At 43.0% G+C, this 17,124-nt stretch overlaps 5 protein-coding genes across 5 annotated transcripts; 1 reads left to right on the forward strand and 4 right to left on the reverse strand.

Annotated features, from left to right (window-relative positions):
- N7469_000409 (MFS transporter) lies at positions 1 to 1,467 on the forward strand (the record flags this gene model as incomplete). The annotated part of the gene is made up of 2 exons (XM_056639329.1): positions 1 to 838; positions 908 to 1,467. 2 exons carry the CDS (start codon positions 1 to 3, stop codon positions 1,465 to 1,467), a joined length of 1,398 nt encoding a protein of 465 aa, XP_056505086.1.
- A 1,441-nt stretch (positions 1,468 to 2,908) lies between these two features.
- Positions 2,909 to 4,389, reverse strand: N7469_000410 (uncharacterized protein; the record flags this gene model as incomplete). Its single annotated transcript, XM_056639330.1, has 5 exons — positions 2,909 to 3,483; positions 3,538 to 3,623; positions 3,690 to 3,744; positions 3,808 to 4,251; positions 4,317 to 4,389. The coding sequence occupies 5 exons, from the start codon at positions 4,387 to 4,389 to the stop codon at positions 2,909 to 2,911; spliced, it is 1,233 nt and encodes a 410-aa protein (XP_056505087.1).
- A 6,227-nt stretch (positions 4,390 to 10,616) lies between these two features.
- On the reverse strand, positions 10,617 to 12,068 carry N7469_000411 (uncharacterized protein; the record flags this gene model as incomplete). Its single annotated transcript, XM_056639331.1, has 3 exons — positions 10,617 to 11,592; positions 11,708 to 11,765; positions 11,834 to 12,068. The coding sequence occupies 3 exons, from the start codon at positions 12,066 to 12,068 to the stop codon at positions 10,617 to 10,619; spliced, it is 1,269 nt and encodes a 422-aa protein (XP_056505088.1).
- A 575-nt stretch (positions 12,069 to 12,643) lies between these two features.
- N7469_000412 (NmrA/HSCARG family protein) lies at positions 12,644 to 13,683 on the reverse strand (the record flags this gene model as incomplete). Its single annotated transcript, XM_056639332.1, has 3 exons — positions 12,644 to 12,972; positions 13,034 to 13,445; positions 13,510 to 13,683. The coding sequence occupies 3 exons, from the start codon at positions 13,681 to 13,683 to the stop codon at positions 12,644 to 12,646; spliced, it is 915 nt and encodes a 304-aa protein (XP_056505089.1).
- Positions 13,684 to 14,763: 1,080 nt separating this feature from the next.
- Positions 14,764 to 16,500, reverse strand: N7469_000413 (GMC family oxidoreductase; the record flags this gene model as incomplete). Its single annotated transcript, XM_056639333.1, has 1 exon — positions 14,764 to 16,500. The coding sequence occupies one exon, from the start codon at positions 16,498 to 16,500 to the stop codon at positions 14,764 to 14,766; it is 1,737 nt and encodes a 578-aa protein (XP_056505090.1).
- Between the last annotated feature and the right edge of the window lie 624 nt (positions 16,501 to 17,124).

Here is a 17,124-nt window from a genome sequence, read left to right on the forward strand (position 1 = left end):
ATGACTGTATGCTCATCGATGTTCACGAACCAATTAGGCCTGTGCAACAGCCTCACGACGCTCGAAATAATCGGAGACTCCTTCGGTGTCACTGACCCTGGTAAACTCTCGTGGACAATCTCTGGTTATGGCTTGACCCTCGGTACATTTGTTTTGATCGGAGGACGTTTCGGAGACGTGTTCGGTAACAAGGCAATCTTCATTTTCGGGACGTGCTGGCTTGCTTTGACCAGCATGATGGCAGGGGTCTCTGTCTACTCCAGTTACCCGGTCTACATCCTTGCTCGTGTCCTACAAGGACTTGGCCCTGCTTTAACTGTGCCAAATGCACTCGCCATTATGGGCAAGTGTTTCTCTTCAGCACCTCGAAACATGGGTTTTGCTTGGTTCGCCGCATCAGCCCCTGTCGGTGCGATGGCAGGTCTTCTCTTTGGTCCCCTCTTTGCTATGGCTTGGTGGCCATGGATTTACTGGAGTCAGGCTTTGGGGGTTGCGTTCCTCTCTGCTCTCTCTACCATTGCGATTCCAAACATGCCTGTCGAGGGGGATCGAAAACAGGGACGGAGGACTCGCGAAACTTTAGATCGCCTTGATATCCTTGGTGGTGCAAACGGAGTGGCAGCTCTGGTTCTATTCAATTTCTCCTGGAATCAGAGTCTAGTGACTACGTGGAATGAACCTTACGTTTATGTATGCCTGATTCTCAGTTTACTATTTATGGTGGCATTCTTCTATATTGAACTTCGCGTAGCTCGCTATCCAATCTTGCCGGTCGCCGTGCTCACTTCCGACATCGCCTTCGTCTTTGCTTGCACAGCAGCAGGCTGGTCTACATTCGGTATTTGGGTACGTGATGCTTCTTAATTCGCAATGGAGTCAAAGCTAATACTGTCCCAGCTTTTTTAAGTGATCCGAACATGCCTCAATGTCGGTGATCAAACTCCCATTCAACTAGCCGCATGGCTCTCTCCTATCCTCATCACCGGTATAGGAACAGCATTAGTCGTCGGCAAAATTATAAACAAGGTTCCATCTTCATTTATCATGTTATTCGCAATGGCTTGCTACTTTGTTACGTCCGTCATCATGGCTTTGCGACCTGTTCAATCCACGTACTGGACCTACTTCTTTTTCGGCACCATAATCGCTACGTTTGCAATGGATTCATCTTTACCTGCCGCCACGATTATCTTTTCGAACGCGGTGCCTCGACAATATCAAGGCATGGGATCAAGTGTGATAATGACTATTGTCGTCTACAGCATATCACTAGGTCTTGGTTTCGCGGGTACGATAGAACTCCAAATCAACAATGGCGGGAAAACGAAGGCAGACTTGCTTCATGGTTATCGAGGTACTCTTTGGTTTTCTGTGGGCTTGACCGCATTTGGCACTATTCTCGCGATCGTCTTTTTAATCAAAGATTATCGAGAACGAAAGTTGGCCAGAAAGGGAGATAAAGAGTAAAGAATTGATTCAACAGACGCTCTGATCGCACACAATAGCTGTGTGGCCCAATGAGCTTCAATTAGCGCATAGGACCACGCCACGCCATGCAGCCTGGGTCTAGCTCAGTGAATATTGAATCGAGATACCAAGTGTCTTATATTCAACAACTTTGGAAATTGAAGTACTGGTACTAATTATCACAATCACCCCGAAGGCCTTTATAATAACTTCTAGAGAAAGGGAATCTCACAGCATAGATCGATTGGTTACTATTAAAGACTCTATCGTTTGCAGTTGTGTGTCATAAATCTGAGACGATATGTTGAGCGCTTGGGTCTACCACTTCCCACTTCCAATGCCAATTCTAAGACTTGACGATGGTAAGAAAAAGCGTAGAAAGCACCCCAGAAAAATGCGCAATTTTGAAATGATGTTATACAGCATTATGTAGCGCCCCAACTAGGATCAGGAAGGTTTTGGTTTAGACTGAAACAAAAAGAACCTGTGGATTGAAAGGGATTGAAATTAGTCGCAATCTGCAATCTATGAACGGGATTCCAAGAGCCTACCAGTTCCAGAGGAAGGTCAGTGCCACAGCTGGCTAATTGAGTTTAGCACACGTGTATGGTATCGCCGAAGTCCGGTGCAGGCGGCAAACCAAACGTGATATTCCTGTACATCCGCTTATACAATGGCGGCTGCGGCGACAGATCAATCGTAATAATTGATGTAGGCTGTTCTATCTTCTTTGAAACGTCACGATTGTAAAACTATACAATTCTAAGATTCTACAAGCCTACAAGTCTACAATTCTACAACTCTACGGTTTTACAGCATGGATCGAAATCAGATTCACCACCTTCACACAGAGATTCTTTCTCAATCTCTCTTTGGAAACCGCGCTATACCTATTACAGTTAACCTACCCTCGAACCCCTTCCTAGGCATTATTCCAGTACGGCTGTAAATAACAGCATAAAAATAGCATCCGTAATGATCTGGTATGGACTTAAGGGCTTCTAGAATGTTGATCATGCAAACAAGGCAGAAAGAGGCATTTCTCCTTGTTAGTGTGGTAATTTGAATTTGACCTGGATTCCATTTCTCCCCTATATCATCTACTCGGCACCCGCAGGAGTGACCATTTTGAAAGAACAACGTTTATAGAGACAGAATTTGTTTGGTGAACATTTTCCTAGGCGTACAACTGGATGCTGGAAAAATGCTTCCGGACAAGTGTCTGTTTGGTGGAATGTTTATAACCTCTTTATTGCCTTTGTAGAGAAATGGACCACTATGCAGTCGCATGACAACGTCCTGGGCAACATTCGTGAAAATTTGTTTCTGGAAGAGCGTCACCCACCAGATCAAGAATATGTCATGTATATTGAGTGGCCACAAAAACGTTTGATGATTGACAAGTATGTCGTTAATTTCTGATACATAACATAAACGCAATTCAAATCGTGCCCTTTGCACCATCCTCACTCCACTTTAATATCGGAGCCATATTGCTAACCCGCTCCCAAAGATCACCTTTCTCGGCCTCTTTTCTGAACCATTCCTCGACACTCTTGATCCTGTTAGGGTGTATTTCATCCAAGAATTCATAATTTCTCCGCAAGACCCCGTTGTTGCCTTTGCTCGCTTTCCATAGATTCCAGAACCCTGTGAAATTCGTCTCGAAGCTCAGTGTAGCAGGATCTGCTGGGTCGGCGTTATAAGAAGACGGTTGCTTAGTTGAAAAGCCAAATCCAAACCGCAATTTAGACATCAGTCCCATATTGGGATTTTTCAACACACTCATAAATGATTCACGCCCACTGAATGCCTTGAAATATTCCGCAAATGGAACATCCACATATCGTGCAGGTCTTCCTGTCACCTTTTCGAAACTAGCGGCCACTTCGGAATACGAGGTATGAGCAATGGCTACTTCAAGATCCATGCCGTTTGCTCGACCAGTGTTGTCAAATAGCCAACGTACATAAACACCACAATCCGAGAGCGCCACGTGAGCAACTTCTCCATCCCCTGAGAATTCGTTAATAACAATTTTAGAAGAGGTGACCATCTCGTGCCACCTACCAAGAGGAAGTGACCACGTAAGTGATCCGTCGATGAGTCTTGGTGTCATGATTGTGAGGGGAGAGAGCGCCATATCTATGTATGGGCTACTCAACAAGAGAGAATATTAGCAGAAAGACTAACCGTGATAAAATAAAAGAGGTTTTAGTTACCCAGTAGTGAAGAGGGCAACCCCCATTTGGGGAGTTGCATGTTGTAATATCCATTCTGCGCAAAACGAGCACGTCCTGTCAATAAACCTGTAGCAATAGATCGATAAATTTAACTTACCTCCAACCCGTCCTTTGCCGTCATAGTGCCCGCATCGGTATTTCGGATTCCAGGCCGCCTTTTTCAAACCATAGTCAAGATTACCCCACACGTAAAACTTCAAGCCAACGGATATCGCTATCTCGTACGCCCGTATGCCCCAAAACAGTTCAGACTTTTCTCCACAGTTGAAGCCGTCGATATTCACGTACTGCTCATCTCTTACCTTAGCGTGAAAGTCATAAAGTAGGTTTGGAAATTGTTCCTCTACGGTATCGCATAGGGTAAGATGAGAGGTACTCACAGCGCCATCGCAACCTGTAAACCCACAAGTCAGGTCATCCTCACTGGCAAAGGTTCCTTGGAATAGCTCGACGCCGGACAATTCTGCTAAATCTTTTGCCCGACGGCTATTTGGATCGCGAGTCATGACGCGGACATGGTATCGTCGATCTTTGACAAGTTCTAGACAACAGCCATGGCAATCAGTGGTATTCAAAAAATGAATGATTTCGGGCATAAATAAAAACCTCGAACAATGGGTGAGCCTTGGGCACCCGTCCCTCCAATCACAAGAATTTTGGAAACCTGGAATGAAGACATGGTTCAAATCTCTCAGCTCAGGTTCTCCCGCACGGGTTTAGCACATTAGATACATACGTTAATTTCGGAGGTTTTATATTACTTTTAGTATCGAGAGGATGAAATTGTTGAATAATACTTAATCATAACTAGTTAAATAATGTGTGAAAAATATTGCAGAAAGCTAGTTGCTCCAAGCACCCTTGGACTGTTGAGTAATCCTTAACCATAACTAATTAAATAACATATAAAAAGTATTGCGGAGAAATAGTTGCTCCGAGTACCCATGGACTGTTGAATAATCCAAACCATAGTTGACTAACTTAGCGTATTAAATGCCTTAGTCAGTTAACTAACTGGAGTTAAGTAGCGAAACGGGATAGGAAGCTCGAGGCAGCACGGTCGGTACGTGCAGGTCGAATGGGGCAGAAGGATGAGGGTAAACAACACCCCAACTAGGGCTAACTGCTGGCAGTCTCTCGAATAGGCTGGAACTCGTGTAATTGATCTCTGTGTGATGCTAAAGATGCTATCTAAATAATTGTATATAAACTCCCTTCCAAATTAGGCCAATTCCCTTACATAATCCTCCTACTGGCAGGCAGGCCGATACTCCCCTACTACACTACTAGTGTAACGGGATAGGATGCTCGAAGCAGCACGGTCGGTACGTGCAGGTCGAATGGGGCAGAAGGATGAGGGTAAACAACACCCCAACTAGGGCTATCTGCTAGCACTCTCTCGAATAGACTGTAACTCGTGTAATTGAACTCTGTGTCCCCCTCTGGGTGATGCTAAAGATGCTATCTAAATGAATGTATATAAGCTCCCTTCCAAATTAGGCCAATTCCCTTACATAATCCTCCTACTGGCAGGCAGGCCGATACTCCCCCACTACATACCTCCCCATCCATCAATCGACCGGCCCCTGGTCGACGGCCTGCATGCAATTCAACATCACCAATATCATCAATTTGGCATCGAATCGACGTCGAATTGGCATCGAAATAACACTGATTTAACATTGATTCGACCATTTGACGCTCCTTCCCTTTTTGAACGGCAAATCAATATCTCGTACGCTGATCTGCGGAATACTCCACTCTCCTCCGCATACAGTTGCATACTTCTACACACAACTGCTTTAATTCAACAGCATGCTAATCCTTCATTCCCTAGATCTTCCACTTCGTCAACTTCATCAGCTTTCTCTGTTTCGTCCTCGTTTCGTTCCACACCCTTATCTGCTCCCTTCCTGAACCAGAACCTCTTCAAGCTTTTTCCATTATACGAGTTATCTCGGGTGCCATCAGGTCTCAAAGATCCTCTCATGGGGGTCCCATCTAGCTCCTTCAGCGCATATGCCCTTTGCCCCTTTACTGCTATGATCTTGTATGGCCCATGTCATCGATACTGAAGCTTGATATCGCTGTGAAATATATATTGGTCGGCTGTATCATGAAGCAATACTATATCATCTATGCTGAGAGGGTACTTCCTCAAACTCTTCTTTGAATCAAAATGCTCTCTATTTCTCTCTCTTATTCGCTCGAGTCTAAAGATTGCCTTCTGTATATCCTTATCTCTCTGCAATATCTGCTGTACCCGCATGGCTAACAGATCCTCTCTTGTTTCGACCTTGTCCCAGGGCAGAGTACTCTATATTGGCACTTCCAATTCAATAGGTAATGTGGCATGTATCTCTATTAGCAATCTGTATGGTGAGACTTCTGTTTGCGAATTGACAGTGATCCGGTCAGCTAATAATGCTGCATAGAAATACTCTCTCCACAAAGATGGTTGGTCCTTTGTCTCTTCTCTCTTCTTCTTCCTTCTTCGTCTATTTATCTCTGGTCTTTCTATATTGAATATGGAATATCTATTTGTTATTTTCGAAAGAGCGTCTTTCAATATACGCATGCTTCTCTTAATTGGTCCATTTGAATCTGGATTATAGGGCAATATAGTAGTCCTTTTGATGTTCTTTTTAAATATAAACTGATATATCTCACTCCTAAATTCAGGTCTACTATTCACCACTATATGTTTAGGCCAACCAAATCTGCAAATAATATTTTTCTATAAAAATTGGCTCGCGGTCTGGCAGTTGGCGGATCGTCTCTTCAACGGCCTCACTTCGATCTATCTATTTAATCCATTATATATCTGGATAATTATTCTATAACCGTCCTCAGTTGGTATATGAGTGGTATCCATAAAAACCATCTTCTACAATCTTGTCATTTTGTTGGGCTGAAAAGATTTATATTGTCTATCAGATGCACGAAATTAACAGTTTGGACAGGTTCTTATATAATGCTTAACAGCTTCATATATTCTCTTCCAATAATAGTGTGTCTTCACCAAACAATAGATGGTTTCTTGTTCTTTATGCGCTAGTTTGTCGTGACAGCTGGTTACTATCCTCTTTCTCTCTTTCTCATTATTCAATACTCTCTGCAATAGGGTACCTCTCTACTTTGGCCGGCGAAACAGGTGATCCCTTTGCACCATAAACATAAGAGTATGCTTTTTGAATACTCTAAATCCTTTGCTATCAATACTATCGGAACGGCGCAGTATAGTAAGGAATTTGGCTATCTGCTCTGATTCATTTGAATAGCTGACATCCAACACTCAATTCCCCTCCGAATCGGCTTCGAACAGACACAATCCTACCCTCAAATATCCAATCTCTGCTGCCACAAATTTGTCAATATCATTCTCCTTCTCATGCTCATGCATATCCTCTTTGATGGCTGATCTCTTCGATAACACATCTGCAGCAGTATAGCTGTTATCCGACATATACTTCACCTCGAAATCAAATAGTCTAATCTATACAATTCAGTTTGTAACAAAGATACCAGACAAATCGGTAGCAGATCTATTCAACTGCGATACCAATATCTTTGCATCAATTTCTAATACAAAATGAATACTATATAGTCAATGCCGAAACTTCTTCAGCATTTTCAGTATATCTCGGCACTTCTGTTTACCTGCATTGTACTGTCTCTCTGCTTCACTCTATATCCCCGATTCATACCGTGCAGGCTTTCTGATATCCTCTCTGATCTGTACAATAAAATCTCTCCATCCATCAATTGATATATCTACTCCGACAACAAGACAAAACAGCTTATATTCATAATCGATTGGCATAACAACAGAAAAGGTGAATAGAATTCTCTTCAATTCATTGAATGATTGCTGATACTGTTTATTTCAGTGAAAGTCAATATCTCTTTTTAGCAATTTATATAAGAATGCAGTCTTTATCGCAAATTTGTCGATTATTATTCGGAAGTATACCGCTAGACCAACAAATGCCCTTATATTGTATATATATTGAGATATAGACCATTCCACCACTTTGGCTATCTTCGCTTTGTCAGAATGCCTTCCATTTGCATCATATATCCATTCTACTGCTGCCACACCTGATATACCGAATTGGCTTTTTTCGGCCGAAATTACTATCTCTGCGAATTTGAGAAGATATAGCACACTATCAAGATTCTAAATATGCTCAAGAACAAATTGTCTTACACCCGGAAAAGCCAATTCGTTATTATATTGCGTTCTTGACCCCTTCACACCGAAATCATCCAGAAAAGCTCTCACATATTTTCCATATATACTATGCAATACAAACTACATCATACACTGATACTGACCCACCGAATTGGCCCTTTCTTGCAATATTGTTGTCATCCGCAATAGCTCTTCCATTGTTTGAATTGCTGTCATATCTCTGTATGCGGGATCGAATAGTATCTAATCGTATCCCAAATACAAATTGATCATAGAACAGATAGCCAAGCCTAAAAAGTCCTCTGCAAATTCATCTGTATTGGGGGACATTATGGCATCTCTAATAGTAACAGCATTTATCTATATAGCAGCCACCACCAAACAGTATTTGCCCGGCTGCTTCTTCTTTATCAAAAACCAAGGATTTCGATAGAGCCCGTAGTATCTCTCCATTGTTCCTTTCTTTAATCTATCACGCAATATCTCCGAAACCTCCCCATTTAGAGAGCGAGACACCTGAAAGCCAGAATGCTTCCACGCCTTATATAGAATAGTCCTTATCTTTTGTGGTACATATATCTCCGGATGCACACTCTCTATATGCTTCCAGATCTATACTAATACTTCTTCTCTTTTATATAGTATTTCCTTCAAAATCTCTTTTTCTATTGGCCAAAGCTTTTTGTCTACTATCAGCTTCTTCTCTCTTTCAGAGAATAATCAGACATCTCTCGCAAAGCATGCGATCCTTGGTTTGAGATATTGGTCAAAAGATGAAGACTTATTATTAGTACGATACTGAATATAGTATTTGCGCATACAAATCTTCTTTCACCCAGTATTGTCCTCTGGCACTGATCCATCTGCTAACAGAATACTAGCAGAATAAATCTTCTTCCTCTTCCGTTTATATAGTATATTCAAATCAATTGATACCTCGTTTTTCGGCTGAATAATACTCTCAGGCCAATTGTCCCACTGCCATTTCCCTATATCATCCTTTTCATATATCCTGCTGCGGTAATAAACCAAACCGTCCACTCCCATTTCTCCAATATCAATAAACTTCCATTCAGAAGAAACAAAAACATCCTCTTTATCCAGAATAGATCTAGAGCTAATCTGCGTCAAATTGATAGATACCCTTTTTGTCCCCGAATTATCCCTGTCTTCTATCTTCTGGCTTTCCTCACCATAAGCGAATGACATCCCAGATATCTGATATTTGCTTGTCAGTTTCCCGAGTCCTTATTCTGTTCCCATAATCTGTCCTCTCTTGTTATCTTCTTCTTATTCGGCTTGAATATATTGAAAGTGCACCGACATATACACGCTGCATTATATATAGTGCATTCAATATATTCTCCTTGCTGTTGAATCAAAGCTATCATAGAAGTATCCATAAACAGCCGTTCTAACAACAAATCGGTAGAGCATATTTCAAGCACAAACACATTGATTGTCAGAGTGATATCTCCAATTGAAATATTCACTTCTTCTGCTACCCTATAGCAGATCAATTCAGCACCTCCGATAGATACCATTTTCATCTTCAGATCGGGCCTGATTCGAAGATCTAACTTCTTTGCAACTGAATATGACATAGTATCAACATCTGATCCACAATTGAGTAGAGTTTTAAACACCATTCTACCAGTATATATCTGCATATATAACAGATCTAGGACATATATATCGGACATCTTCTTTGGCCTATTCAACAGCACTAACCTCCTCTCATTCTGCCAATCTGATACATAATTCAATTCAAGAGAGACCCTTTCACTTATTCGGATATTCTTCTCTTCCATATCAGATACTGACTGCCACACCTCAAGAGCTTGAACTATATTCTCTGGCTTCTCAGATAGCTCTCAAAACAATTTTGTCTTCAATTGGAGTGCCATATGCAGTAACTCCCCTATCTTGATCTCTAAGATCCTGCTATAAAATCTCTTATATAGAGATTCCATCAGATTGTCATTTATCTTCAAGGATCCTCTAGCTGCTTGCAAGCGCGGATTTCTTCTATCTGTAACACCTGGATTGTATAGAGATAGCTGATGAATCTAAGTCGAATCCTGGCTTTTATACAAATAAAATCTTTCCATCATTATATTATCTTCTTCTGCTTGTACTGACAGTCCCATATATCTTCCAGTTTTCCTGTTTTGAGTTGACACAATGCCATTTTTATATCTTCTCTTTCTCACATTGTTCTGACTTTGAGTATTCATCGAATTTATATATTCCGCAAACTCATTCTCTTTGTTGTCAATCTCCTCATTTAGCTCTGGCCAGCTCCCAAGCAAAAATTGCACACTAAGTATACAAATAAACATTGATTCGCGCATATCTTCATTCGGATACTGTTGGAGATAGAATACCAGTACTTGCTGAGAAGTACTCTATATCCATTCTTTATATACTGACTCCAAAATGCCTGCTGAAGGATTCTCTCTATCGAAATATACACAAGAATCCTGTGAACCGATTGGTCCTAAAAAATAGAATCCTTTGGCATTCTGATATATTTGGCCAGTTCTCAGCCTTTGTTTGATATCAGAACAACTGCTTAACATATAGGGTTCACCACAATAGTAACACTTCAGACTATCTCTGGTATATTGAGATTAGCGTACTGGATCATAATAGAGATTGTTTCGTGCATCCCCCTGGACAGCAAGCCGTTGAAGCAGCTCTCTATTATTTCAACACTTCTCTTCCTGCTTTTCTTCCTGTTTTAACAGATGAATCTTCAACTGCTCGAATTCACATAAAAGATCCTGTATATTACTATTGGCATTCGCTCTCTGAAAAATATTCAAGAACTTCTCCAGTATCTGTTCCTTTGGCTTCCAGCTGATATCTTCATTCGGATAGACCTCCATGGCTCTCTCCCTTCGGATAGTATTCTCTTGAATTCTGACTTCTTGAAGAACCGTTTTCGAGACCTTCGCAAATATTCTTTTACCAGAATCCTCCAATTCAACATCTACTACACAATACACCTGCTCACAAAGATTGTCTAGTAGTCCTGTTATAAACATATCACACCAAAAATCCTTCGTTATCTTCCCCTGAGACAACAATATATCCGAAACCTCCACAAAGTCGCTGACATACTGCTTCATATTCTCACTCAAAATCTTCTTGGTACATCTGAGGATATCCAGTATAATATATATATACCACTGTCTCTCTGGATCAACATCCCTATATCGTTCACAAAACGCCTCCTTTACACTGCCCCAATCTTCCTCTTTGCTCGCTTCCATATACTTCACCCACCATCTCAACAGTTTATCCAAATATTCAGAGAAATATTGGCAAAGATCCTTCCACTTGCGCACACCTCGGCGCTTACACATATCCTCAAATCTTTCAATAAAATCCTCAACCGATTTGCCATCGAATACAGATGCCTTTCCACTACCAGGATCAGGGAGATAGTGTTTATACAGAAGAGTAGACGGAGACAACTGCCTGTCTCCTATACAAGGGCGAACTTCAGGGGTTGATCCATCCGAATCTTCTCCGTTTCGCTCACGATATCCCTCGAACAAGACTAATCCAGGGTCCTTTTCTTTGCCGGAGGGCTTTTCTATTTCGATAGTCGACGCAGACAACACAGACAAACTTTCAAATAACAAATCGGTATCCGAATTGGATAAAGAAGAAGATTCACTAGACAATTCAAACTGACAGCAAAATACCGAATTCCCACAACCAGGGGCTAAATTCGAAGCCTTGCTTTTGCACACACACACAAACTGATTCTGACACTGAGACTGACACTTACCTCTCTGATAGCACCCGTTTCAATACTGAATCAAACCCGAATGCAAAGACTCTTGAAACTGATACTGATACTAATAATACTACTCTCGAAACTGATCTCTCTCTGTGAGATAACAAATTAATATACCTATGAATACTTCCTCAACTGATACCTTCCACATATACATAATGCCTGGCCAGGCCACTTCAGCCCATTCCAGCACTTCGACAGATCTCATTCTCAAGACCGCTCTAATATCGGTGGCTTCCATAAACCAATCACTTAGCTTCATACGAAGCCAATATATCAAACCCTGGCACAATAGTGCCATCTCATTCGTCACCTCCATCGGCACACACTGCGCGAAGCCAGCCAATGCCATCATCTCGGATTAGGATGTCCTTCACCCCTTTTTCTTCTCTGATTCAGGGTCAAACTGCCCTCGCTGTTCTGACACTCACAAATCTCTCACCCTGTTGTTGTGTGAATACCTTCACCTCTGCTCATTCAGACACCTTATGCGAAAAGCACTATCGCCATTCGTCCACCAATGTAACGGGATAGGATGCTCGAAGCAGCACGGTCGGTACGTGCAGGTCGAATGGGGCAGAAGGATGAGGGTAAACAACACCCCAACTAGGGCTTTCTGCTAGCACTCTCTCGAATAGACTGTAACTCGTGTAATTGAACTCTGTGTCCCCCTCTGGGTGATGCTAAAGATGCTATCTAAATGAATGTATATAAGCTCCCTTCCAAATTAGGCCAATTCCCTTACATAATCCTCCTACTGGCAGGCAGGCCGATACTCCCCCACTACACTAGTATACTTTCTCTGATACTATTCCTGTCACTGGGCAATTTCGGGCATTTGGTTAAGAGCTTTAGTCATGATATATAGTTCGACCATTGTCAATAATTCATGTTGTCCAAGAATCCATATATACAAGAAATACGAATTTACTTCCAGGCAGAAACATTCTTCTTCACAAATTCTTCCCATGTAGTAGGGTTAGAGTCAACGAGCTCCAGTGTGGGATCAAGCGACTCGCCCAGGTAGTAGCCAGGTTCCTCCACGAAGAGCTGGTTCTCGAGGTACTCGGAAGCAACAGCGGAAGGCAAAGATGCTTTGTACTGCTCAGGGCTAACCTGAATGAAGACAGCCTTTTTGCCCGAAACCTTGGAAAAGGTGTCCACGATCTCTTGAGGAGTGTAGTACTTAGCAGCAGCCAAGACCTGTCTGTTCTTCAACTTGTCTGCATGCTTCAGGGCAACCTTCACGAAGAGACCTAGTGTGATAATTAGCAAGGTAAAACAAAGAATTTAGTAGCAAGAGAATCTAGATCTTACCAGTGTCTTGTGCAGCATCAAAGAGAGGGAATTTAGCCTTATTGCCAACAGGGTAGAACAGCTGATATGATCCATCCTCAGCACGGGTAAGCATCTGAGTGAAGTTGCTCATGTAGTATCCAGGAAGAACAAAGCTGCATCTAACACCAGATTCCCGGATATACTTTTCAACATTGGCCTTGCTATCAAAGTGAGGCACTTGTGTGAGACGTCCCTTAGTCTCTTCTGTCACATTGTGCAACGAAGAGAAGATAAGGTGGGAGACACCAATTGCCTTGGAAACGTCTGCAACATTTTTACCCTGAGAGAATTCAACGTCTGCGTTCATCTTCTCCCAATAATTGGTGACTAAAAAGACAGTGTGGGAACCCTTAAGGGCAGCAGTTAGGGACTCCACAGAGTCCAGATCGGCCTAAGGGACGGACCCTTGTTAGTCTATAGAATGGTTTTGTTGAAGTTCAAAATATCGATCTTACTGTGACAACCTCAACGCCCTTCTTAGCAAGATTTTGAGCGGACTTTTTGGTGGTGTCACGAGTAATGCCCCGGATCTTGAACTCCTTAGAGAGCCCAGGATCGTTGAGGATTGCCTCAATGACGGAGCCACCCTGATTGCCGGTGGCACCAAAGACAGTAATCAATTTGGACATGGTGAATATTATTGGTGGCAGGTTATAGATAAACACAAGGATATGATAATTTTGCGAGAATAATCGTATATTATGACCTGGTCCGACTGATCTTTTATAACATCATCTCGTGAGAACAAAAAGGCAAATACGAGCTCGTGAAGCTATGGTGGCGCGTAATGAATAATCCTCGGCGCTATAGTGTAAGGCCGATCCCCGGCTGATGTCACTCTGTCTGGGCATCGGCCTTCAATGCTCAATCGTGGCTCACATCTGCTTTTCACGCCACTGGAAGTAATCAGCCAATCTCGAGCTGTAGGTGGGAGGCCCACCGATCTACTGTAATTCTTAAGCTTCTATTCGCGTACTCCATTGCATATTCTAAGCATTACTGTGTACAGTAAGAGTAGCACTGCTAGACCGAAGCCCTAGCCCCGAGCCGCGGGCGGTGAGGAAATGTACAGTAAGTCTCCGGGTCATCTTTGCCTCCGTTCCGTCAAACAACAGCGTATCGTAGTATCCTTCCCTGATTTGGCTTGACCGTCAGATGATCGCACATCCAATAGATATATATACCACCACAATCTTCGCCGCATCTCTGTTTCAAACGGGCCTAACCTAAAGTGACTGCTATCACGATACAGTTCCAGACTCAGGGCAAGCCGAGTCACCACGGCGGTCATTGTCCAGACAAAGTGTGCATCTTGAGGGTCACATGCACAGTGTAAGGGAAGAACCGCTGCTTGTAGGACAACTAGCTTGCGGGTGTTCAGGAATCCTGCTCGCACTAACGCTTGTTTCACTGCGAAACGATATCGCGTGGCGGTCTTTTCAATTAAGCCTCCACATTCTAAGTCTAGTTTCTAGACAAGTCTTAGAAGGATAATAATTTTCGGAGAAGTTGATAATTCTTTCCTTGAACTTAAATTCACAGTTATCTTTTATTGGTCTGTTGTTTATTCGCAGCTAATGAAGTGCAACAAGTGGAAGCAATGTTGCATCAGATTTCCTTGCAATTTCCTAGCGTAAGCCAAATTAGATACAATTAAAAAAGAAAAGACTGCCTTCCACTGAAACTTGTTGTTGGAATTGGCGAATAGTTTATTTGTAGAAATCCTGATGGTCTCGTTTGATAGCATCGGCACCCTTCTCAGCCACCGCGTACACCGAATTCTGGATTCGACAGTCTGGAATAACAGGGATACAAGAAGCATCAATAACACGCAAGCGCTTGATACCGTGGACCTTCAAGTTAGGATCGACAACACCCTGCTGAATATTTTTGGACAGACGAGCTGTGCCACAGGGGTGGAAAGATGTCTGAGACCGATCCAGGACGGTTCTCTTCATCAACTTGTCATCATGCAGCGGCATGTCCCACGGATATTCGCTTTCAACTATATCCTTGAAGCCCTCCCCGTTTTTGAGCACGTCGTAGGCAAATCGGATACCCTCTCGAATTGCAATGATGTCGAGGTCATTGTTGAAATAATTAAGATTGATGTTCGCCTGTTGCAGGGGATCGGCGCTATTCAGGGTAACTTCGCCGCCTTCAGATACCGGGCGCACGAGATCGACCATGACGGTGATATAGTTTCCCTTGGGTGGTGTTGGATAATGCCACTGGAAGGCGCTGCCAAAGAGGCAGACAAAGTCTAGCTCGAAATGGGGCTGGTTGTATGGGCAGAATGGATCCTTGCCATCATTTGAAGCCTTAGCCTCGCGGTATTGCGGATCCTTCTCAAGATAATCGTCGATTCTAGGAAAGCCAACCATCTCAAGGAAACCAGAACCTAATGGTCCACGGTGGCTCTGATAAGCCTTGAGTGCTTGGCTATGCTGTGGGGTGCCCTTGCGTAAAACGTGATCATCCATACCAAAGCCATCTTTCACACGGAGCACAAATGGCACACCAGGATGATCTAGCAGATTTTTTCCAACGTGGGGGCTATCGATAATGACTGGGATATTGTGTTTCTTCAACTCAGCAGATGGTCCAATACCAGATAGCATCAATAGTTTCGGAGATTCAAAGACACCCTCGGCAACAATAACCTCGCGGGTAGCGAATAGGTTCAGTTCCTGGCCAGAGCTCAGGATGACAGTGACGCCCTTACACTCTCCGTTGTCAATAATGAGTTTCTTCGAGTGCGCTTCTGGCAGGATAGTGACGTTTGGCTTGTCAGCAACAGCTAAAAAGCTACCAGATCGACGTCCTTTATAAATAGTGTTAACACTATGCGTCAGACCTAGCATCTCGCCATCAAAAATATTTTCAGTAATCGGATGGCCAGTAGATTTCCATGCGCGTGTCAGAAATTCTCGAAATTGTTTCATCTCCGGAATAAGCTCTGAATGAGAGATTGGAATAGGACCGCCCCCGCCAATCTTCTTCAGCTCTGGAGAGTAGGCTTTCTCGTCATCGTAGTAGGTTGCACTTTTTCGCAAGTACGGCAAAAGGTGATCAAAGGTCCACTCCTTTCCTCCGTACTCCTCCCACATATCGAAGGTACCCTTGGATCCAGGTGCCCAAGTAAAGTAGTTCAGAGATGAACTACCCCCAAGGACCTTGCCACGGGTATTGGGCTTCTCGACACGCTCATAGTCATCGCGTTTGACCATTGTCGTCTTGTAGGACCAATCGTACTGACTGTCGCGAAGCTCCATGGCCTCTGAGGGGGTCCGAATGGCTTCAAGGTCTTTGGCATTTCCAACGCCAGCCTCAACCACCAAAATTCTGGCGTTTGGGTTCTCCGCCAGGCGACCAGCAACAGTGTTGCCGGCGGTACCTCCACCCACGACAATAAAGTCGAAGCGAGCATTGTCTTGAACAGACATGATTGTATATTTATTGCAAAGAAAGTTCTTATGAATTGAGTTGGTTGAGAATGATTGAACTCAATGAGAATGATACCATCCTTTTATAGACAAATTACTAGGCAACGATCGGAAAGGACCATCGTGAATATCCACAGCTCGAAAGATACAATCCACTTTGCTAGCTTCTAGTGAACGTCATATAATCTGACCTGGTGATTCACTGCTTACTGCCCGGATGGAAGTGCAATCTTTTCTGACATTCTCATTGGTATGATGGTTTTTCCTAACTGTCTTACAGGTGCAGGCATTGCGTGTGCTAGACCGTGTCATGATGTCAGGAAGATTTGATCAACAGACTCTATGGATCCAAATAGCTTCCACTAGTTGTCTTAAGACCGTAATTGGCATATTATACTGGTGGAAATGGCCCATCAACTGCATGTTCCCGCTCACTTGACGAGAGTTTCCTTGCGAACCGAGGCTTGTTTCCATTTGGGGTCATGTATGTTTTCGAAATAGATTGCTGGAGACCATCCTAACCCTTTTGTAGGGTTACTTCGTCAAAATTACTATTAACTACATATCGTCTTGTATTATGTTTGTGGGTAGAAGTGTTATTGTGCGGGCCTCGTCTGCGTTGTA

Source organism: Penicillium citrinum (assembly GCF_028827155.1).
Source record: "Penicillium citrinum strain IBT 23319 chromosome Unknown utg000001l:1.0-4955037.0:1.0-4956770.0, whole genome shotgun sequence".
NCBI lineage: Eukaryota > Fungi > Ascomycota > Eurotiomycetes > Eurotiales > Aspergillaceae > Penicillium > Penicillium citrinum.